The sequence below is a fragment of the Carlito syrichta genome, unplaced genomic scaffold, assembly GCF_000164805.1.
Source record: "Carlito syrichta isolate Samal-C Ts95f unplaced genomic scaffold, Tarsius_syrichta-2.0.1 Scaffold307339, whole genome shotgun sequence".
Lineage (NCBI taxonomy): Eukaryota > Metazoa > Chordata > Mammalia > Primates > Tarsiidae > Carlito > Carlito syrichta.
Window position 1 is genome coordinate 831,232 of NW_007251435.1, and position 24,292 is coordinate 855,523.

The 24,292-nt window shown below is 39.3% G+C and overlaps 1 protein-coding gene across 2 annotated transcripts in view; it reads right to left on the minus strand.

Annotated features, from left to right (window-relative positions):
* PAK1 (p21 (RAC1) activated kinase 1) overlaps positions 1-24,292 on the minus strand; it is a 96,784-nt gene that overhangs the window by 66,355 nt on the left and 6,137 nt on the right. Inside the window, exon 2 of one of the 2 annotated variants that reach the window (XM_021715744.1) lies at positions 5,325-5,535. In XM_021715744.1, the coding sequence (XP_021571419.1) occupies positions 5,325-5,514 (190 nt within the window). In that variant the 5' untranslated portion in view covers positions 5,515-5,535. The remainder of the gene's footprint in view (positions 1-5,324; positions 5,536-24,292) is intronic. The other variant, XM_021715743.1, reaches the window with a different exon arrangement.

Below are 24,292 nucleotides of genomic sequence, written 5' to 3' on the forward strand. Positions count from 1 at the left end.
GGCCGGGAGCAGCCACTGCATTCCAGTCTGGGCGACAGAGTGACACTCCAACTCAAAAAAAAGAAGCTGTTGCAGTTAGTTTTCTTAGCCCACTCCTTAAGCCAGAAAAACTGAGTGCAGTGATTCACACCTATAATCACAACACTTTGGGAGGCCTAGGGAGGAGGGTTGCTTGAGGCCATGAGTTAGGGATTAGCCTGGGCAACATAGCAAGATCCCATCTCTACAAAAATTTTAAAAATTAGCCAGGTGTGGTAGCTCCTAGGGATGCTGACAGGGGGACTGCTTGAGCTCAAGAGCTCGAGGCTGCTGTGAGTCATGATCATGCCACTGCACTCCAGCCTGGGTAACAGAGACTCTGTCTCACAAAAAAAAAAAAAAAAAAAAGACAGAAATTATGGTTGAGGGGAGGAGGAAAGAATCATCCTGATTTTCTAGAGATCTCAGACTTAAGGAAATAAAGTGGGAAAAGAAACTTGCAGCCTCACCCATCCCAACTTTAACCCTATGTTTGGCTTAGACTATTTTGCTTTCTGAAAGCACAGGAAATGAGGCTGACTCTGCAAAATCCCATGTTAAGTATAGCCATCAAAGCTTTAACACAAATCCTTGGCCTTATTTTTTTTAAATTATTTTTATGCAGCACCTCTCATTGGCTCAGCTGAGCTAATCTGAGCCCAAGGCAGTAAAACGTTCCAAACTTGGAGAGAGAAACACTGACATAGTCCAATGTTAAAATTAACTTTGCTAAACTCTTCCCAAGCTCAGAGAATTCCATCCACTTTGGTTGTGAAAATGTAGTCAGAAAAAGATTTCAAACTAAATGCTGTAAGACTTCTTGGAATAAACCAAAGGTTCCAGATCCTAACCACAGGAACCAGGCTTTCCCACATGGAATTCTGCAATTCAGTGTCACCTATTACAACCCTCAATTATAGCTTCTCTTTCCAATCATTTATGTATCTCCCAGGCACACACTGAGGCCACACTGGAGGTCAGCATTAGGCAATGCCCAAAGACATTCTACCCACTGCCAGCTCAACCACTACTGCAGCCCACAAAGAACTCTTATTTCTCAACTCCCAAATCTCCCTAGAGACCCAAAACTCCTCCTTAGGAATTCTGACTCCAAAAGTCTAGATGGAATCCAGGCATCTGTATTATTTTAAAGCACTGTGAGTGAGTCTGATATGTAACCAAGGCTGAAAACAACTAATAGAAATAGTATAACATAATGGAACAGATAATTATGAAGACCTAGCTTCACACTCATCTCTGCCTCTTTCCACCTGTGAGATCTTGAACAATTTACTTTTCTCTAAGCCTCAGCCTCTCCAAAGAAAATGAGTTGTTGTAAGTATAAAATACATAAAAGAGGTTTCCATAAAAAAAAAAAAAAAAAAACTCTTGTTTGTATTGTTTTACAGTTTAGAAAAGGCTTTTACTCCCACTGTGTCAAATGACAAAAACTTTTTAATGATATAGGGTGAATGAGAAATGAAGATATTGGAATTAAAGAAATTTAAAAAATAAATCACAGAGTTAACAAATGTCAGTGGCTGGACTCAACGTTAAGTTCTCTAATTCTAGACCATAATTCTTTGCAGCTGGTGCAAATTCTCAACCACTACATGAAGGATGTATCACTTCAAAGACTGCTGTGTATCCTGCTAGGACTAACTTGAATAACTTGCTGGTTGAACACAGGCTCCAAACAAAAGGAAAAAAACTTTAGACTTACTTCATTTTTATATATGCACTAAGTATAGGGTCTTAAAGCAAAGGAATGAAACCTATGTGCCCAGGATAAATATAGAAAATCTATAGCCAAAGGATGAAAGAGAGAATGCTAGTTCATTTTGTAAGAACTTCTTACAACTCTGTTTTCTTCCTCTATGCTTTCAACCTATAGAGATGCAGATTTGCTCTTGAGGCTATGAGATTTATTTTCAGATCAGATTTAGCCTAGGGCTACTCAAGTAGGATTGCTAGAAGCTCCATCACTGATTAAAGCCCTTTACAATGGCCTAGTTTATTTTCACCTATATAGACAAACCTGATCTAACCACACCTTTGCAATATCTCATTTACGTAATTACAGGACTTCAAAGCTAAAAGAAACTGTACATGTCTACTGCTCCAACTCTCTCACTTTTAGATAAAGGCACTGGAACCTACACAGCAGTAACTGACCCAAATCAGGCAACCAATTTATGGGTGACCCTAGACTATAATCCAGATATCTAGACACTCAGCACATAAGATTGTCTCTTCAGTTCCCAATGATGTCTGAAGGCTCGGCTTCTATCTGCTGTTTCAGGTAGGTATTTTCTTTAAAAAAAAAGCCTTATTGAGATATAATTCACATACAATACAATTCACCCATATACTGTACAATTTAGTGGCTTCTAGTATATTCACAGAGCTGGGCAGACAGCACCAAAATCAATTTAGAACATTTGTATCACTCCAAAAAGAAACTCTGTTCCTGTTAGTCATCACCCCCAGCCCCAGTTGACTCTCCTATACATGGAATCATACAATATGTGGTGTGGTCCTTTGTGACCAGCTTCTTTCACTTAACATAGTGTTTTCAAGGTTCACCCATGGTATAGCACTGGATCAGGTCTTCATTTATTTTTGTTACCAAATAATAATTCATGGCATGGATATTTCACATCTTATTTATCCATTTATCAGTTGATGGGATATTTGGGTTGTTTCTACTTTTTGGTTATGACAGATAATGCTGCTGTGAACATTCATGTACTGCTGGATCATATGGTAACTCTATGTCTAATCTTTTGAGGAACTACCAGATTGTTTTCCACAGAGGCTGCACCATTTTACATTCCCATCAGCAATTATGCGGGTTACAATTTCTCCGTATCCTTCCCAATACTTGTTCTTTTTATAATTATGGCCATCCCAGTAGGTGTGAAGTGGTATCTCATTGTGGTTTTGATTTGCATTTCCCTGATGGCTAATGATTTTATTAATATCTTTTCATATGCTATTGGCTATTTTTATATCTTCTTTGGGAGATGTCTATTCGGATCCTTTGCCCATTTTAAAATTATTTGTCTTTCAGTTATTGACTTGTAATTTTTTTAATATATTTTAGATACAAGTCCCTTACAAGATACACAATTTGGGGAAAATACCTCCCTTCTGTGGGTTACTTTTTTACCTTCTGGATGGTGTCCTTTCAAACACAAAAGTTTTCCATTTTGATTATGCCTATCAGGAGAGAAGTTTATTACCTTCCTAGTTTGAGTCAGCAAGAATAATTTAAACATTCTAATTTTAAAAGTTCTCTTTCACTAGAAACTTAGGCTTATTTATAGAGATCAAAAACATTAGTTGGCAAGGTACAAAATTAAAAATAAATACACACCTAAATTGAGAGATAAAGTGGCTATATATGTGGGAAAAGGTTGCAGGGCAGGGTAACACTGTCTATATTATAGCCTCTGTACCAAGAAAGATGGCAGCTACTATATAAATGAATTAGCCAGAAAATCAAAGTTAAGTACTTTATTCATGTCTTTTCTTTCCAGACCCTAAAACGTCCACAATGAAGGTGGAGGAGGGGAAGGGATACACACACGTTAAGATATAAGCCCAGAGTACTCATTAAAAGTCCTCATTTCAGTCATACAACAAGCATTTTCCATATATGAGATCGCCTATTAGACATTCTTTAAAAAGACACCTTACATGCAATGTCTCTTAAGTCATCATTTTCCCTGCTTGCCAACCACCAACCCTCCTAACTTGTTCCTTGTTCCCGTGTCCCTATTTGGTTAATGATAATATAATCTACCATCTCCCTTGATCTGCATGTAGGCATATAGGCAAAATATAACTATATTTTTCTACAACATGAGATATTTTCTGCAATTCAAATTATATTTACCCAACTGTTTCAGAATCCTAATGCTGATTTTAGCATGTAATCTACTAGCTATACTCTCAGCTTCCACTTATCAACAAAAGAATAAAGAGAAAGAGAACTAACATTTGAGTACATTTTGCGTGGAAGGTACTGTATTAGAAACTTTACATGTAATCTTCACAATAACCCTGTGAGACAATACCTCAATTTTAAAGATAGGAAACTAAAGGTCAAAAGGAGTTAACTGACATGCCTAAGGTCACAAAACTGGTAAGTGGTGGCCCAAGTCCACCTGAATCAGAAGCTCACAATAACTGTTGGTTTTTTTGGTTTTTTTTTTTGAGTTGGAGTCTCACCCTGTCACCCAGACTGGAGTGCAGTGGCCGCTCCCCGCCACTGCAGCCTCAACCCGCTGGGCTCCGGCGATCCTTCCGCCTCTGCCTTCCAAGTAGCTGGAACAACAGGCGCATGCTACCACGCCCGGCTAATTTTTTTTTTTTTTTTTTTTTTTTTTATTGTAGAGATGAGGTTTCGCCAAGTTGCCCAGGCGGGTCTCAAACCCATGGGCTCAGGCAATCCACTCACCTCGGCCTCCCAAAGCACTGGGATTATAGGCTAAGCCACCGAGCCCAGCTCATGATAACTGTTTATAGACAGAAAGTCAATATCTTTAGCAGGCCACAATAATAGGACACAGCAAACATACTAAAAAATTTACTTTAGATCAACAGTCACTTAAATAAACATTTTTGGTGTCAAAGAAAGCCTTCTATTCATGTGGACACCAAAACTTCTATTTTACTGCCTTGTCTGTAAGAATCTCAATGACTTTTTCAGACTTACTATTAAAATCCTGATTACTGTTCTAAAAGTTTTATCAATAAAAAGGAAACGAGGCTGCTCAGTATGACTTATTCACAGTGAACTCATGCTGAATCCTAGTGCTTCCTTTTCTCAGCCATTAATTTCCATCCTTACTGATATTTAATCCCCAAATCTGAAGGTGGGACCAGGAAGTCTGAATAAAGAAGAGTCAATCAAGATTTTGAAAAGTACAACTGAAACTAATTTGAAAATAAAAAACCCATGTCCAAAAAAGACATTTCAATATTTCTTACATTTTGTGATTTTATAAACAGTTTAGGAACTTAAAAAGTAAAGAAATAAATGTCTTCAGATTGTCCCAAATTTGACAAGCACATAATTATTTTTTAAAACATTGTTCAGATATAGTTACTAGAATATAAAAATTGGCCTGTTTTCCATTGGCTTCAATCACTTTAGGAAGAAGAGACAGGGGAAATATTTAACAAGGAAAAAGGCATTAAAAGAAAATTAAGTCAAGGAGGACAGATCTTTTGTCCAGGTTACAAAAAAAAATTTTTTTTAAGCATACAAATGGTGACAAAGAAATGAAATACTGTACTTTTATCTCCAGGTAAGATGGATCGGTAAAATCGGTCCTTCTTTTTCTTCTCCTCTGGGTTTGGAGGCAGAGGTTTGGAACCATGGTTTAGGGTTCCAGAATCTTTGCTGCCAGCTCCAATCATAGTGCTGGTGTTTCTCATCGGAGGGGCTGGGGGTTTGTCTTGAATGTCTAGGCCGTTATTTGACATTGTCACCACCAGCAGCAGCTACTGGAATCAGAAAGAACAACATATCTCTTTTATTATTTTTGCACAAAAGGAAATACATGTTAAAAAATCTTAAAGAATCAAAATTATACAGCCCTTTTATTTAGGGCATAGCTCAAGCTCTTCAACTGCACACCATGAATATTGCTAGTCTATTCAGTCAGTACTACTCACTGATAATAAATGCCTACTTTATGCCAAGCACTGCTGAAAATTCAGAAGGATCCTGCTTTTCTCTTCCTTCCCATACTGAGACATTGGAGAACACTGAAAACCACTTACTAGCTTTAGAGAAATTCCTTAACCTCTTAGGTTTCATTTATTCATCTACATGAAGGTTAAATAAAACTGCTAACAGCATTCCACATAGTGAGTTCTCAATCAACCTCTAACTCGTGTAACCTTAGGCAAGCTACACTTTCCTTCTTTAAAATGGACTCTACCAAAGGTCAGCAAAGTCGCTGGTTTTGTAAATAGTCTTATTGGAACTCAGCCACATCCATTCATTTACGAAATGTCGATGGATTTTTTCAATGTGACACTGGCAGAGTTTAGTAGCTGAAACAGAGATTGTGTGCCCACAAATTTAAAATATTTACTATCTTGCCCTTTACAGGAAGAGTTTCCTGATCCCTGAGACTATAACATCTCTCCACTATCTCCCTTCTCTAAAATTCTACCTTATTATTTTTATTTTAAAGAGATGTGGATCTTGTTCTATTACCCAGACTGGAGTGCAGAGCACGATCATAGCTCACTGTAGCCTTGAACACATGGGCTCAAGCAATCCTCTTGCCTCAGCCTCCAGAGCAGCTGGGACTACAGGCATGTGTCACCATGCCTAGCTTTTTTTTTTTTAAGCTATAGGGATCTTGCTATGTTGCCCAGGCTGGTCTCAAACTTCTGGTCTCAAGCAATCCTCTCATGTTGGCCTCCCAAGCAATTAGAATTACAGGTGTGAGGCACAGTGCCTGCCTTTCTTGTTCTAAATATATAATGGCAACCATCTTGACCTCTATGGTATTGAATTTATTGGCAATCTCCAATGTTTCTGAGAAATAGAAACAATAAAATCTAAAAGAAAGAGGAAAAAAATCCCTATCACACACTACCAATCGTGTTAATGAAGATAGATGTTATTACCTTAAAATAAGTAAATGTCCTTGACAATAGACAGATATGAATGTATCCAGAGCTAAAAATGCTTTTTATTTTCTTCCATGCTATAATAGAAATTATATTCTTTTTTTTTTTGAGTTGGAGTCTCACTCTGTCACCCAGACTGGAGTGCAGTGGCCGCTCCCGGCCACCGCAGCCTCAAGTTGCTGGGCTCCGGCGATCCTTCCGCCTCAGCCTTCCGAGTAGCCGGAATTACAGGCACGCACTACCGCGCCCGGCTGATTTTTTGATTTATTGTAGAGATGAGGTCTCGCTGCCCAGGCAGGTCTCGAACCCGCGGGCTCAGGCAATCTACTCACCTCAGCCTCCCAAAGGCGCGGGATTACAGGCTGAGCCACCGAGCCCGGCTAGAAATGATATTCTTAACCACGACTATTTAGAATACAAGTTCTTTGGAGTTAAACATAACAGTGCTTTAGAGAATAATGGCATCAAAAATCAGCACAGTAATAACCAAGAACTTTTAGAAATACAGATGCCCTGGTTTGACCCCCATAAACTTTGACTTAATATGGCTGGGTTAAGGCCAAAATCCTACATTTTGAAAATTAGTGATTCCAATGCCAGCCAGATTTGAATACCACTGCTTTAGACATCAATTGCTTAAAATGCTATGAAGAAAATCTATGAGTCTTTTTAACATTTTCCAATAAATAAAGAACTAATCCTCCTCATCCAGTTTTTTTCCTCAATCTTATCTCCAGGAGCCGTACACGATATTAAAACACACTACCACTCTGCTTTTCAAACCCTTCACTGACACCCTAGAATAAAAGTTAAAGTTCTGTAGCTTGCTTTTAGAGGCCCTCTATTGTCTTAGCTCACCCATCAGCCTCATTTCCCACACTGCTACTCCCTCTAATTCCCCTTCTACCCTAGCCATATACAATTTTTCCAACTTCTTCAAATACGCCATAGCTTTTACCCTCATCCCTTTGTGCATGCTGTTCCCTCTTCCTAGAATGCCAATTTCCCCAAGGATGAGTGAACATGAACATGAATTCACTCATCCTTCGAGGCTTAATTCAACTGTTACTTCTTCCATGAAGCCATTTGGCAATGTGTTCTCATCTTCAAGAAGTTAGGTACCTCCCCACCATGCTCCCAAAGAAATGGGTACATTTCTAGGTTATGATGTTTATTTTTGCTATTATACCTGATTACAGATATGTCTTCTCTAGGAGCTAGAATGTTCTTCAAATGTTGGGTCCAACTTTGCCATCTTTGCAATTCAGCAACTACTTGTATAGTATCTAGCTCACAGTGAACTTAATAAATATTTTAATTAATGAAACTTTGCACAGTGATATATACCTGTTTAGTACAGATGAAATTCAAAGTCCTTCACAATCTGATGTTGACCTGCTAAAAACGAAGCTACCATATCTAAACACAGCCTATATTCAAACTATACCTCAGAAATCTCTGCTTCTCTGGACTTGCCAAGTATTCTTACTTACTTATACACACACCCCACCCTGCTTCCTGTCAATGATTTCTCCCTTTTCTGGCAGATAAAAATCTTACTCATCCATTAAGGCCAAAATCAAACCCTATATTTTTGTGTAATTCAGCCTGACCTCACCTTTGGCAAACCTTTGGCTCCTTCTCTTTTTGAAAAAACAAATCAAGCAAGCAAGGACAGTTTTGCTAATCTAGATTAACTCTGTGGGTGAGCTGCCTTTTATCCAGTTCTTCCAGTTTCACTTCCCAGATTTGCCTTTGCTTTCCTTCTTAGCAACAACTAAAGTCACTCAGCTCCCCAATGAGCTTTTACTGTCTCAGTTCTCAAGTGAACCTTCCCACTCCAAGCTGCCAGTTCCAAAATTACACTCCCTGCAGCCACCTGATACCCTAATCAAGTCCTTCCTTGCTTCCCAGGTCCTTCACCCAACTGTTTCATTGAATTCAACTCCTCTTCAGGCAGCCCAGGATTATGAAAGAAAGGATTCACCAACCTTCCTAATAGAGGTTTTTCTCCATTTCTCTGTCCTTTAACTAGGTTTGGAGAATTCTCAGTAAGATTCCATATTACTTGAAACCTAAAATATGCTGTTGGAATCTAATACTGTATTTGATCCTTTTTACCACATTCCTTTCCAGGTCATCCAGCTTATGCTTGAAAACCTCCAATGACAGAAAACTTACAATCTCCAAAGACAGCCTAGACTATCTCTGGTCACCTCAATTAATGAGTTATCATTAATATTAAGCTCTATCTATCTTACACTGCATTGCAATAATTTGTTTACACATCTGCCTTCCCCTTCACTTCTCTTTACTGCTAGTCTTAGACTATGAACACCTCAAGAACAAAGTTTGTGTTTTATGTATTTCTCAATCCCCAACCCCAGGCCTGGCACAGAATAGGTTATTAATAAAGATACGCTGGACAAACAAATGATTGCATGAGCAAATAAAAAAAGAAATGCATAAGGAAAAAAATTACTTCATCTGCTAGTACTAAATCATATCACTTACAGCTATTCAGAAAAGATCACTTCCCTAGACAGAACTTTAGATACTTGAAATAATCTTTCAAGACCCCCCAAATCTATTTTCTCAATGTCAAACATTTCTAATCCCTTCAACTATACTCACAGAACACAATTTTGTGCTTTCTTGAGCACTTCCTTCTTAACTTTAACTTAGGGTTTCTGCCCTACTTTCCAGTTTCCTGCAGCCCTCCACCCAGTCCTCTCCACAAGTCCTTCCTTCTTTACAACTCAATGATTCCCTGACAGGTAATTTTGTTCATCTATATTCAGCACAACAATTAGTACATTTTAAAACCTACACCATCTTAAACTTTGTTTATAGGAAAAACATAAATCCTGAGAAAAGAAAAAATAAACATATTCAACTCTTGAATAAGGAGAGCAAACACATCTTAATATTCTAACAGTCTCCGAAGGCCAAAGGTTCAGGAGGTTGACAAACCAATATGCCTCTGACATGCTGCAGTGTAAAGTTATTACAATGATAGCTCAGATGGCACCCTTCTATCCATTCTGGACAACAAATATAACAGACAGGGAAAAACAGACTGACCACATTTTACCACTGTCCCAGAGGCCCAAGGAGCCTAATAATTTATGAGCAACTAATTTTACTAAAGTATAAATTATGAATTAACTGAATGGTTCTATGATAAATGCAGGATCACTGTGAAGTTTCAAAAGGTAGGGCAATATAAAAAAGATGACTGGAGTTAAAGTCAAGAGATCTGGGTTTAAGTCCTGACTCTGTGATTTACTGGCTATGGTCCTCACAGAAGTCCTATCACTTATGAGTGTAGACTTACACTGGTCAAGAAGCAACCAAGGAGGAGAAGAGCTTTGTGCCTCTTTTGGAGCATGCTATAAAAAGAATAAAGATATAGTGCTAGAGTAGAAAGAAGGGAAAGAAAGCACTTTTTCAAGAATCCACTGTGTGTAAGGTACATATTTAATCAAAATGGACAGGGATTCTGAAAGGAGTGTGCTCACCAACAATGACCTCTTCCTACTTTATTACCCTGGATTCCACAGTCACTGGTATAAAACAGAACCAAGTAGGGAGCAGATGTGATGTGGGGAGCCGACGAGCACTGTCACTGTAGCAGGCCTTGAGTAAAGGAACCAAGCGAAGGCAAGGTCTCACTTAATGGCCCCAAGCTTGTAGGCAAGGTCTCGCTTGGAAGCTCTGCATCCTAGCCAAAGGCAGGCTGTGAGGGATGCAGCCTGCTACACGAAATGGTGTCTCAGATGCCCACACATCTGGGTGCACATAGTACAGATAAAGCCTTAGCTACAGCAAGATAACTGTGGAACAGCTCGCCTTTAGCTAGCAACAAAATTCCGCTATAGCTCCCTCACAGACCTTGTATCCCTTCCAACCTCCCTTGTGCTTGATTATAAAATAAAAGTGCTGAGCTAGTTCGGGGCCACTTTTCCTCCATCAGAGGAAAGTGTCTTACCTGGCCCCAGCTTTTCTTTATGTCTTTGTGTCTGTGTCTTTCTTAATCTCTCGCCGTTCTCTCTCGGGACCTTCAAGGCAGCTGCATGGGCCGCGGCACAAGTTAGTCAAAGGCACAAGTTAATCAAAAGTTTTAAGATGCACATAGCATCAAAGCCAGAGGCAACCTTGAGGGTCATCTAATCTGACTTTCTCATATTACAGGTAGGAATATTAAAGTCCAAAGAGCAAGAGGAAATTGCCTAAGACCAGTAATTTATAGGCAGAGTAGGGATAGAAACTTCTTTAAACTGATACAAATTTTACTCAACCTTCACAGTGAAATTCAAACCTCATCTTAACACTCTCTTCCAAAGGGATTTCCAACTATACTTTTCTTGAGGTAGTTTTAGCCCCTCTTGTACCTTTTATAACCTGAATTCTGCTATTTCTGATTTATGATTAGGTTAGTCAAATCTAGCCAATGACAAATAGAAAAATATATTAGCACGTTCGGGCTGGACTTAATTGACATTTACTAAGTGTCTACTATGAGCTAAGAACCATAGAAGATAAATGAATTCCTGCTCCTCCAATCAAAAAATATATAGTATAAACACATAGTATGTAATTAAACACATGTGAAAGATAATGTACACCTTTTGTTGCAGTTGCACGCTCTTCATTCAAGTATAGTTCAAATTAATAGGCTTTTACTGAGTTACATGTAAAGTGTTATGCTAGAAACCAGGAATAAATAGATGGATGGATGGATGGACAGATAGACAGACAGACAGACAGATAGACAGATAGGCAGGCAGGCTATGACCTGACCCTAGAGGTTCTTATAGTTTAGTAAACAAGAGCCAGGATGTAGAAAACTACAATGCCAGGCCAATTGTGAGTAGTGCTATAGAACTACATCTTTCTGTAGAACTTACTCTTTCAAACAGTAAAATGTCCAAACACATAGGGAGAAAAGACGAAACTGAATTGGAGTGATAAGGTCACAAAAGAGGTGGTATTAGGAGTAGCAGCTTAAAGCATAAATAGGTCAGACTAATGGTATTTAGTAACTCTAGACTATTAGAATCCCCTGTAAGCTTCTTTTTTTTTTTTAAGCTTACCAGTGCTGACGTTTTACAACAGAACTGAAGTACTTAAAGGGAAGTGTACTCATATCTACAGAAATTTTGAAATGCATTCTTAAAAAATAAAGTAGATCAGCCGGGTTTGGTGACTCAACCTGTAATCTCGCGCCTTTGGGAGGCTGAGGTGAGTGGATTGCCTGAGCCTGCAGGTTCGAGACCCACCTGGGCAACTTGGTGAGACCTCATCTCTACAATAAATCAAAAATTAGCTGGGCATGGTAGCGCATGCCTGTAGTTCCAGCTACTTGGAAGGCTGAGGCGGAAGGATCGCCGGAGCCCAGCAGGTCGAGGCTGCGGTGGCCGGGAGCAGCCACTGCACTCCAGTCTGGGCGACAGAGTGAGACTCCAACTCAAAAAAAATAAAAAAATAAAGTAGATCAATGAACATAGGGCTATGATTTAACAATACACATGTCAATATAAAACATAATGGATATGATAAAGCTAGTATATAAAAATGTTAATGGTAGAACAATCTAGGTTGTGGGCACACAGACATTCACTATAAATTTCTTTCGATGTTTGAAGTTTTTCCTAATAAAATGTTGAGGGGAAAACATCCATGCTTGAGCTCTACCCCCAGGGTTTCTGATTTAATTAGTCTGGGGTAGATACAGACATTGATATGTAGTATCTTGCCCAAAGAAAACATATGATAAATGAATGAATGGTTTTGATGGAGAAAGATGATGGTAAATGCGTCCTAGACCATGGAATAGCATAAATGTGAGAATACAGTACAGCAGAATGCAACATAAGGGACTAAAGTGGAAGACTGAAAAAGTGGGACACTGCAGATCAGAGCAAACCTTTTATGTTCCTCATCACATACAGCACTAGTCAGAAAAATGGTCCCTTCTAAGTAGCTCTAGAGCTAGGCAATAAATGCCCCATGTTAAAAATAAAAGATGGCACTTTTGATTAAAAAACAAGGCTGTGGAGAGATGGCAATGAGAAAAGAGGTATTGCCTGGAGGAGGAGACCAGCTGCTACCCATCTGCACTGAGGACTCCATGATGCCTTGAGCTCACACAATGGGACTTGGAGTTTAACAGAGTCCTCCAAACCACTTAACAGAGTGGCTAAAATTCTAAGAAACAGTTTCCCAGGAAAACCTCCAGGACTAAACATCTTTACAATTAGAATTTTTACCATCATTTGGGGCTGATATTTTAAAATCACTAACATTAGATCACACTTTGGAATGTATAGAAAACTTGGAAATCTATCTAGCAGGTATCATTTCTCTCATTCATTAATGCAAATATTTATTCACCACCTACTGTTTAACAGGTTACGCTAAGTGCTGAAGATAAAACAGTGAACAAGTCAGAAGAAGAAACAACATTTCAAAGATGCTGCTAGTCACCCAGGGTCACACAGTTAGTGGGCAGCAGAGATGGGGACCTGAAATTATGTCTGTGTGGTGACAGAATCACTACATTACACTTCATGGATGACTCTACAAACAAAGGAATGGACTAGATAACCTCTAGTATTATCTCTAGATAAGCCCTCAGGTCATTATTTAAAATGAAGAAAGGAACAGAAGAAATAAAACCTACTCCATATTCTAATCACATTTCTTAGTTTGAACAACCCAGAGCAGATGCAACTGGCATGGTCAATACTCCATCCAGGACTGGGGAGTTCTGTATGCCCTTGATGCCTGGTTATGAGAATGTGATCTTTAATTAAATCATGCCAGGAGGTTTTTCTTTGGCAGGGGACTGGAATGCTGCAGTCTTAAATTTGCTGAGGGATGTCCTTCTAACACGTCAAAGACACTCCCACTGTGCAGCCTGGCCACTTGCTCTGGTTTAGCAAGAAAACAACTGCTGGGGCAACAGGGAGAAAAATGTTTCTGGCCTGTTAGAAAGGCAATTTAATTTATAATCCTCAGTTTCCTCTCACATAAAACACAAATAGGAGCACTTACTTTATAGAGCTTGCATGAGAACTTAAAAGCATTTATAAAAGCACCTAGCATGCTGCTTGGCACAAAATAGATGTCCAGTGACTATCTGTTCCCTTCCCCCACCTATCTCTCTAGTTTCCTCTCTACTATTCCCTAAACTTGTCATTTCAGCTTCATATGCTTTCCCGCACCTGCCTTTTGCCCATGCTGTTTTTTTTTCTCTGCCTAAAACGTCCCAACTTATCTGCCACGGCAAACTCCTACTCATTCTTCAAGGCCCAACTTGACTCATTTCCTCTATGAAACCTTCACAGAAGTCCCCCTACCTTCGTCCTTCCCCCAAATTTAATAACCATCCTATCTCTATCTTCCCTTCCCAAATTTAATAGCATTGTACATACACTTCTGTGTAATAATTTCCAAATTTCGTCACATCAACCATAATCCATGTTTGTTGTCCTCACCAGGCCATGAATAACTCAAGGATGGAACTGAGTTTATTTAATCCCTATGTCCCCAGGGTTGCCTCAGCACAGACTTGGTATATACCAGGTAATTAGCAAAGGTTCATTGACTAAGGCAGCCTGGTTTAGCAGAAAAAACACAGGAGCTAAAAGGATCCTGAAGAATCAGCCAGTTCCAAACCTTTATTTTATTGGAACCTGAAACCCATAGGAGTATGTTATTTACCTAAGATCACTAAATGAAATAAAGACATGATTAGCCTCTGATTGTTGTGATTCCCTTAAAAAAACAACAACAACAAAAAACTCTTTCTATGCTAATTATATCATTTGAGACAGAATGAATAAGGAGCTGTATCTGGGAGGCTTACTACAATTAGGGAGGTATGAGAGGCAGCAAAGTGCAGTGGGGAAAGGGCAGAGAAATTTGGATGGAGAGACTTAAGTTCTTTTAGGCTGGCCCTTTACCTCCAAACTCCACCTCCACTATCCATACCTACATGTCTTTCTCAATCCTACCACCCCTGCAGATGGTCACTAGAGTTACTTACAGAAACCATTACTTATAGGTCTTATCATCCTCTGCCTTCCAGCCTGGGAAATTCCTGACCTGCAGCCCCAGTTGAGTTATTCTTAACAGTTAAGGCAAAAATTCAAGTTTAAGCTTCAAACCTCCAGACCTCCCCATTGTATGACTTGCACTGAGAAAACCTGAGGCTCTTCCAATCTGAGACCTGGAAGGAACCACAAAGGTCACCTAGTTCCACCACCCAGAAAACACTGCTGTACTGTCTCCTAGATGGTTGACCTTCCAGTCAATTTTTGCCTAAACATATCCCGTGATCTCCTATACTGCCACATGCCGCCTCAAATGAATAGTTTCTCTCAAAGTGTTAACATCCACAGCATGAATGTGGACTGCCCTCCCTCCTCTAAAAAATAACCAGGACTAAGCCAATCAATCCTCCAGTGTTCATTTACTTCAGTCGTCCATGGTCATTCAAGCTCTGTCCTCAACCTATTCTGTAAATCCTCTAATCTGACGAAATTCCTCACCTCTCTCCTGACTCTGGAGCCCTTCCATTATTTCTTCTGAAACTTCCCATTTGCCATTGGCTAACTCTCCTTTGCCTCGTTACCTTAAAAGAAACCCAGCTATCACCTGAAGAAGAGATTTTTTTCTAGCAGCCCTTTCAACTGGGCGCTATTTTCTCTCTCACACCCAAGCTATCAGTCTTGTCCTTAATTTTCAGTGCTATGTCCAAACCATATCTTTCCTAACTCTTGTAAAAACCTGTTTTCCTTTGAGTTAACTTCCACTGGCTGCTGTTACATGTCTTTGAAGACTACTACTTCCTTCTAAGTCACTCCCTCTCAAAGTCCTTAGTTCCTGGTCCAGTCTTCTGTTTCCCTCTAGTTATCTTTTTAGGTGACTTCAACAGCCACACTGATGATCCTATCAACACCATGGCCACTCCATTTTATGACTCCATTCCAAGTTAGCCAGTACTCCCATGATTACATCCTGAACTTTATCACCAAAACATGCAACAATTCCAATATCTAGAATGAGCAATATATACTCCAAACACAAACTCCTTTCCATGCAGCTCATTTTCTCAAGAACTTCCATTACAATTTCTATCCATCTTTGCCCTGTTTTAATTTCTCTCTTTATCTAATCATAATTCACCAAAATTATTCAAACATCAAAAACCATAAACCTTTTGTCCTCCCCTCCCTTTCCAAAATTTAATTGGCAAAAATCACAGCTTCAGGATAGTTGAATTAAACTCTCTCCCAATTGACTCTACACTGAAGCTGCCAAATGTCCTAGAGAACACTACAAAATCTGGTTAACTGCTTTCATTTGAGAGTTATAATTGCCTTTGCTATGGTTTGACTGTGTCCTCCAAAGTTCACAAGTTGAAAATTTAATCCTCAATGCAACACTGTTTCAGAAAGTGAGACCTTGAAGGGGTGATTGGGTCATAAGGTCTAAGGTCTCATGAATGGATGAATGCCATTACCTCTGGAGTGGATTAGTTATCATGAGAGTAGGTTCCTGATTAAAAGGATAAGTTTGACCCCCTTCCCTTGTCACTTTTGCTTTCTTGTGCTCTCTCACTCATCCACCTTCCACCATGGGATAACAGCAAGAAAGTCCTCAACAGATGTGGGCCCTTTAACCTCAGACTTCCTAGGCTCCAGAATGTAAGAAATAAATTTCTTTTCTTTAGAAATTACCTACCTAGTCTGTTGTATTCTGTTATAGCAACACAAAATGAGCTAAGACCCTTTCTACTTATGATTACCTTGCCACAAATGGGCATGCAGTTGGACCTCCCCTTGACCCTTTCCTTTAGCTGATGAACTAAATTCCAATGAGAAAACAGGAATCTTTGCAGGAGAACTCTATCTTTTCACCCCCAAATCTAAGTGTCTCCCTGCATCCACTCTTATGTTCTCCTTCATCCTTTTTGTTACAGTAAAGCCACTCTCACTTCTCCCTGTACTCCACTTGCATTCCCTCTCACCTGGAATGATCTCCTTTTTCAGCCGCATCAATCTTTCCCTGCTAGATATATTCTGTCACTCAACATATATTTATTATCTACAATACCAGTACTAATCTAGCTGAATAAGAAAAGTATCTGTGCTCGTGGAGTTTATGATCTAGTAAGAGAAGCAGGCAGAGAAATAAGCAAGTAAGTGTACAATGTCAAATCCATATGTATGTGTAAATATTGTGGGAGGGGAGGTGTTACATAAGATAAGGTGATCAGGATAGGCTTCTCTAAGAAAGAGTAATTTAAGACCTGAATGAAAGGAGCAGCAAACCATAGTAATATCTGGAAGAAAAGTATATTTAAGCTAGGGGAGCAGTAAGTACAGATGTCTTAGATGAGATTATATTAGGCATACAGAAGAGCAAAAAGCCAGTGAGACTAAAGTTGAGTAAACAAGAAGAAATATAGTAAGAGACTGAGATTAGAAACTTTGACTTCTCAGTAGCAAAAGGCCAGACTGTGCAGGGCCTTACAGGCCATAATAAATTTGGGTTTTGCAGCAAGTGTGGGAAAACACTGCAGGGTTTTGAGCAGTGATCTATGTTTTTTTGCTTGCTTGTTGTTTTGTTTTTTGACTTGGAGCTACGTTTTTACATAGACCACTATGGCAGCATAGGAGAATAGGCTGCAGGGAAACAATTGGAGAGACCATTAGGAAGTTATTACATAGCCGGGCTCAGTGGCTCAGCCTGTAAACCCGCGCCTTTGGGAGGCTGAGGTGAGTGGACTGCCTGAGCCCGCAGGTTCGAGACCCACCTGGGCAGGCGAGACCTCATCTCTACAATAAATCAAAAAATTAGCCGGGCGTGGTAGCACGTGCCTGTAATTCTGGCTACTAGGAAGGCTGAGGCGGAAGGATCGCTGGAGTCCAGCTGGTCGAGGCTGCAGTGGCCAGGAGCAGCCACTGCACTCCAGTCTGGGCGACAGAGTGAGACTCCAACTCAAAAAAAAAAAAAAAAAAAAGACAAAGGAAAAAAAAAAAAGGAAGTTATTACAATAATCCAGGTGAGAACTGATGGTAGCTTAGGTGATTGGCAGTACGTGGAGATGTATTTTGAGGAGATATATTTCAAGGTAGAGATATTTTGAAGGTAGAGACAAATGGCTTCTTTAAAGACTGGATATAGCATGTGATTTTAAAAAACAGAAAAATCAAGATGATCTCTAAATTTTGGGACTGACCTGAGAAATACTGGGTGAATATAAACATGTTTTGGTGTCTCCTATTCAAAGACACACACACAAACACACACACACCCTTCCTTGACACTCACATCCTCCTCCAAACACCACTTTTTTCTTTGCTCCCCTTCATGACAAAGCTTCTCAAAAGAATTGTCTGTTTAAACTATCTCTACTTCCTTCCTTTGTGTTTGCCAACTAACAATCTACCATTTCACTAAAAGCAATCTTGTCAAAATTACCAATCATCCCCATTTTACCAAGTGAAATTGTAATTTTTCTGTCTTCAACTAATATCTCAGCAGCATTCAACACAATTAACCTTCCTTTTCTTTCAAACATTCTACTTTCTTGGTTTCTAGGGAAGTACACTCACCTGGCTTTTCTTGTATCTTCTATCTTTCTCTCTACTCCTATCTCCTTTGCAGACTCCTCTTTCTCAGCTATCTTCCACACACCCAAGGCTCGGAAACTTCCTAACTCATACAGTCTCCCCAAGATAACACCATCCATTCCCATGGCTTTATATATCATCAATAAAATAATGATGCTCAAGTTTCTATCTCTAGACCAAACAGCTCTCTTTCAGACTAATAACCATCTATTAGATAATTCTACTTGCATTTCTTACCAGTACTTCAAATCTAACATGACCAAATGGTACTCTTGGTTTTCACAGCATCAATCATGAGTTGTAATTATATTTATTTACTTAGTATACATTTCCCTTAATAAACAGTAAGCTTTATAATGGAGAAACTAAGTCTGCTGTGTTTACAATGTATACCTAGTAACTAAATAGGGCTTGGCAGGAGTAGGCACTCAGTAGGCACCAAAGTTTACTAGAGTCTATCTCTGCCCTTAAAAAACTCACAGATTGAGGTGAGGAGGCAAAATGGCAACAGAACAGGTTAGAGTATGAGAATCTCAGCAAAGGTGAATATCCATAAAGACTCTCTGCATGAGTGGGTGTGTGCCGATGGGTGAGTGAAAGTCCATCTGAGGGGAGACTCAGGTTCATGCACCTGGGACTCTCTTCTGGAGGTGACTGCAACCCACCATCGCCCTGAGATTGGAGCCCTCAGTGCCCAGGATTGTCTGCTGTTCTCAGGGCTCTCTTGAGAGAAGGCAGCAGAGAACAGCTGTTCCTCACTACCTGGAACCCAGCCCACATCATCGCCTGCAGCAGTAGACCAGGCACAAGCTCCAGGAACCGTAGAGTTGACGGTGAGGAGAAAACAACCAGCGCCATCTTCTCTGTCCCGGGACCAGGCAGATACCTGCATTGCCCCGCCCAGCTCTGTCCAGCCTCCAACCTGGGACCCAGAGGCTATCATCAGAGAGACAGATGCCCCTCCCCAAGCTGGAACAGGCACAGACACGTCAGATCTGAGTGGGAGACTTGAGAGCAGTAGCAGAAGCAGACGAGTTGGGTGAATCTGCATCTGATCCATCCTCCTCCCACAGTAGTCCATGAGGCATCTGACCCCCACTGAGAGTAACCCTATCAGCCTACACTGAGAGTGGAGGAGATGGGCTGGAGACCAGAGCTGCTCCTTAACACAGGGTGGCAGTCAAAAGGAACTTGGAATAACAGAAACGGCCACAGAGGAAGTTTCTTTTATTTGTTTGTTTTTTTCTCTCTTTCTGCTTTTGTTTATGTTTTCATACTTGCTTTGTTTCTATTATTTTAATGGGGTTTTTTTTAGATTTTCTGTTTGTGTATGGGTATTTTTGAGGGCGAGTACATCAACATGGATTTTGTTTATTTGTATGATTGTCTATATATTTTTGGTTTTTTTTTGTTTTTTCAGTCTTTGTATATTTCTGTTTATTTGTTGATTGGTACGTCATTTTTCTCTCTTCTACTCTCTCTCCACCTTCCTTTTATCTTCCTCCTTCCTTTTTCCATTCTTTTCCTTTTTCTTATCTCATTTTGCTTTCAGGGGGCAAACATACATCCCCACTGCATGGACAGATTGTAAGGCAGTGAGAAGTGGGTTCCGGGGGCCCATACACCTGTTAGCAGATACTGCAATTTGCAGATAGTTTCTGAATCACAGCCCCCCTTTAATTAAATCTCAAAACTGCAAAAAGGACAGCCCCCCACCCCAGTCCAGTTTCAAAACTGAACAAAGTCAGAGGATCTACATAAGGAAGAATAGGAGACTGAGCAAACAGAAGTAAAAGCTACCCCCCCATCGCTGAACAACAGAATTAAAGAAGAGAGAATAAAATGGGGAGGGAAACCTACACAAATGGAGAAAAACCAAAGGAAGAATATGGGTCCCATACAGACTCCTGGGAGGACAATTGAGAATACAGACTTTGGAACTCAAACAATGAAGAGTCCCCAGAATGACTGTTCTCAAACCACAAACCCAGATATCAAGATATTAATATGACAGAATAAATAGAAATGAGGAATTGATAACTGAGATAACAGTGATAAGGAAAACAGTAAATGAAATAAATAACAAACTGATAAACACGGATAGCAGAATTAACTAAGCAGAAGAAAGAACCTCAGAACTTGAGGACCAAAATATGGAACTAACCCAAATTGATAAAAACATAGAAAAGAAGTTTTAAAAGACAGAACAAAGCCTCCAAGAGATGAGCAATTATATTAAGAGGCCAAATCTAAGATTAATTGGAATCCCTGAGGCAGACAGACGATAGAGACTACCCTGGAACAAATATTCCATGAAATCATCCAAGAAAACTTCCCTCATCTCTTCAGAGACATGACCATTCAAATACAAGAGATTCAGAGAACCCCTGTGAGATGAAAAATGAGAAGACCAGCTCCTAGACACATAGAAATTCACTTACACAAAGTATAAAAGAAAAAATGCTAAAGGCAGCAAGAGAGAAAGGTCAGACTACCTACCGGAGGAGACCAATTAGAATAGCAGCAGACTTATCTACAGAAACACTTCAGGCTAGGACTGGAGTCCAATCTTCCCAGTTCTCAAGATAAACAATTTCAACCAAAAATTACCTACCCACCTAAGTTTCATCAGCAATGGAGAATTAAAATCTTTCCAAGACATTCAATCCCTAAGCGTTTACACCACCTCCAGATCAGCCCTACCTACAAGAAACACTTAAGAAAGTATTAAACACAGAAGAAAGAAAAAAAAGAACAACAATGCCCTTCACAAGAATGCAGGGAAAGATTGAAAACACACATAAATCAACTCAAATATCAAAAGAAAGACAACAAACAAACAGCAGCAGCAGCAACAACAATCTCTATAAGAACCTCATGACAGGGATAAACTCTCATATCTCAATAATAAGCCTGAAGGTGAATGGACTAAATGCACCACTGAAAAGACATAGAATGGCAAACTGCATAAAATATCATGATCCAACAATATGTTGTTTCCAAGAGACTCAACTCACCAAGAAGGCCACTCACAGACTCAAAGTAAGAGGCTGGAAAACAAATTTTCAGGCAAACAGAACACGTAGGAGTTGAAATCTTAATATCAGACAAAATACCCTTTAAGCTATTAAAAATTTAAAAAGATATGGAAGGTCACTACAAAATGATAACAGGTTCCATCGATCAACAAGAAATATCCATCCTAAACATATATGCAAACACAGGAGCACCAACTTTCATAAAGCAGCTTCTAGATAAACTAAAAAAACATATTGACTCTAACACTATCATAGCTGAGTACTTAAATATCCCACTAACAACCCTAGACAGATCACCAAGACAAAAAATCAACAAGGAGATCCAGAACCTCAATGTGATGCTTGACCAAATGAACTTAATTGATACCTACAGAATCCTCCACCCACACAGAATCCTCCACCCAACAACCATAGAATATACATTCTACTCATCAGCACATAAAACGTGCTCTTAAATCAACCACATCCTTGGCCATAAATCAAGCATAAACAAATTTAATAAGTTTGAAATACTGCCATGCACCTTCTCAGACCACAGTGGAATAAAAATAAATATCAATACCAACAACATTCCCCCCAAACCCACAAAGACATGGATACTAAACAGCATGATGCTGAACAACTCCTGGGTCAACACAGAAATCAAAATAGAAATTAAAAACTCCGTGGAAACCAATGAAAGTGAAGAAGCATCTTATCAAAATCTCTGCAATGCCATGAAAGCAGTACTAAGAAGGGAATTCATATCTCTACAAACACATATCAAGAAAATGGAAAGTTCACAAGTTAACAGTCTGACAAATCACCTAAGGAAGGTGGAAAAGCAAGACCACCAAAACCCTAACTTCAGCAGAAGAATTCAGATCACCAAAATAAAAGCCCAATTCAGGACAAAAATATGATACCAAAAAAAAAAAAAAAAAAAAAAAAAATCAACAAAACAAAAACTGGTTCTTTGAAAGAATAAACAAGATTGATGGACCCCTAGCTAGACTGACCAAGAAAAAGAGAAAAAAAAGCCCAAATAAACACAATCAGAAATGCAAAAAATCAAGTCACAACTGACCCCAAAGAAATGCAAAAGATTATCAGAAATTACTATGTACACTTGTATGGAAACAAACTTGAAAACCTAAATAAAATGGAGAACTTTTTGACAACACGCAACCTCCCCAGGTTGAAACAAGAAGAATTTGAGACCCTAAATATACCAATAACAATCCAGGAAATCACCTATGTCATAAGAAAACTACCTTTAAAAAAAAAAGGTCCTGGACCAGATGGCTTTCTGGCAGAATTCTGCAAAACATACAGGGAGGAGCTGATATCAATCCTATTGAAAGAATTCCAGGTGATCGAGAAAGATGGAACTCTCCCCAAATCATTTTATGAAGCTAACATCACATTGATACCCAAACCAGGTAAAAATCCAACAAAGAAAGAGAACTACAGGCCAATATCCTTGATGAACATAGGTGCTGAAATTCTCAACAAGATTCAAGCAAACTAGATTCAACAGCACATCTCAAAAATCATCCACCATGACCAAGTAGGCTTCATCCCTGGGATGCAAGGCTGGTTCAATATCCGCAAGACCATAAACGTGATTAAATTTTACATCAACAGCTGTAAAGAAAAAAACCACATGATTATATCATTAGACGTGGAAAAATCTTTCAATAAAATCCGGCACCCCTTCTTGATAAAAACTTTGAACATCTAGGAATACATGGAATATATCTCAAAATAGTAAGAACCATCTCCGAGAAACCCACAGTCAACATACAGCTAAACAGACAGAAATTGGAACCATTTCCCCTGAAAACCAAAACAAGAAAATGATGTCCACTTTTACCCCTCCTATTCAACATAGTATTGGAAGTCCTAGCTAAAGCAATCAGACAAAAGAAGGAAATCAGGGGTATCCAAATATGAAAAGAAGAAGTTAAGTTATCCCTCTTTGCAGGCAACATGATCCTATATCCCGAAAAGCCAAGAAAATCCGTCAAAATCCTCCTTGCCCTGGTAAAGGACTTTGGTAAAGTCTCAGGTATAAAATAAATGTGCAAAAGACAGTTGCATTCCTATACATCAACAGTAAACAAACAAAAACTCAAACAAAAAGCACAATCCCATTCACAATAGCCACAAAAAAAAAAAAACCTCAGTGTCTTCCTAACCAGAGAAGTAAAAGACCTTTACAATGAAAACTACAAAACACTCCTCAAAGAAATCAAAGATGACACAAACAAATGGAAAAATATTCAATACTCATGAATTGGAAGAATTAACATTGTTAAGATGTCCATCCTACCCAAGGCAATCTACAGATTTACCGCAATACCCATTAAATTACCAGCAGCATTCTTCTCAGATTTGGAAAGAATACAGGAATTCATATGGAAACATAAATGACCACGAATAGCCAAAACTATCCTCAGCAAAAGAAAAAAACAAAGCTGTAGGCATGACGTTCCCAGACTTTAAGCTTTATTATAAAGCTACAATAATCAAAACAGCCTGGTGTTGGTATAAGAACAGCACATAGACCAGTGGAACAGGATACAGATTCCAGAAGCAGAACCTCAATTTCTCAAACAACTCATCTTTCACAAAGCCTCCACCACCAACCACTGGGGAGAGGAGAACCTATTCAGAAATGGTGCTGAAAAACATACTGGCTGATCACATACAGAAGATTGAAACAAGACCCCTACATATTACCATACATAAAAATCAACTCTAAATGGATCAAAGACCTAAACATAAAACCTCGAACTATAAAAACTTTAGAAAATGCAGGGGACACCCTTATGGAAATTGGAACCAGCAACCAATTCCTGTTCAAAACCCCAAGTGCCCATGTCATAAGAGATAAGATAGACAAGTGGGACCTCATCAAACTGACAAGCTTCTGCAAAGCAAAAG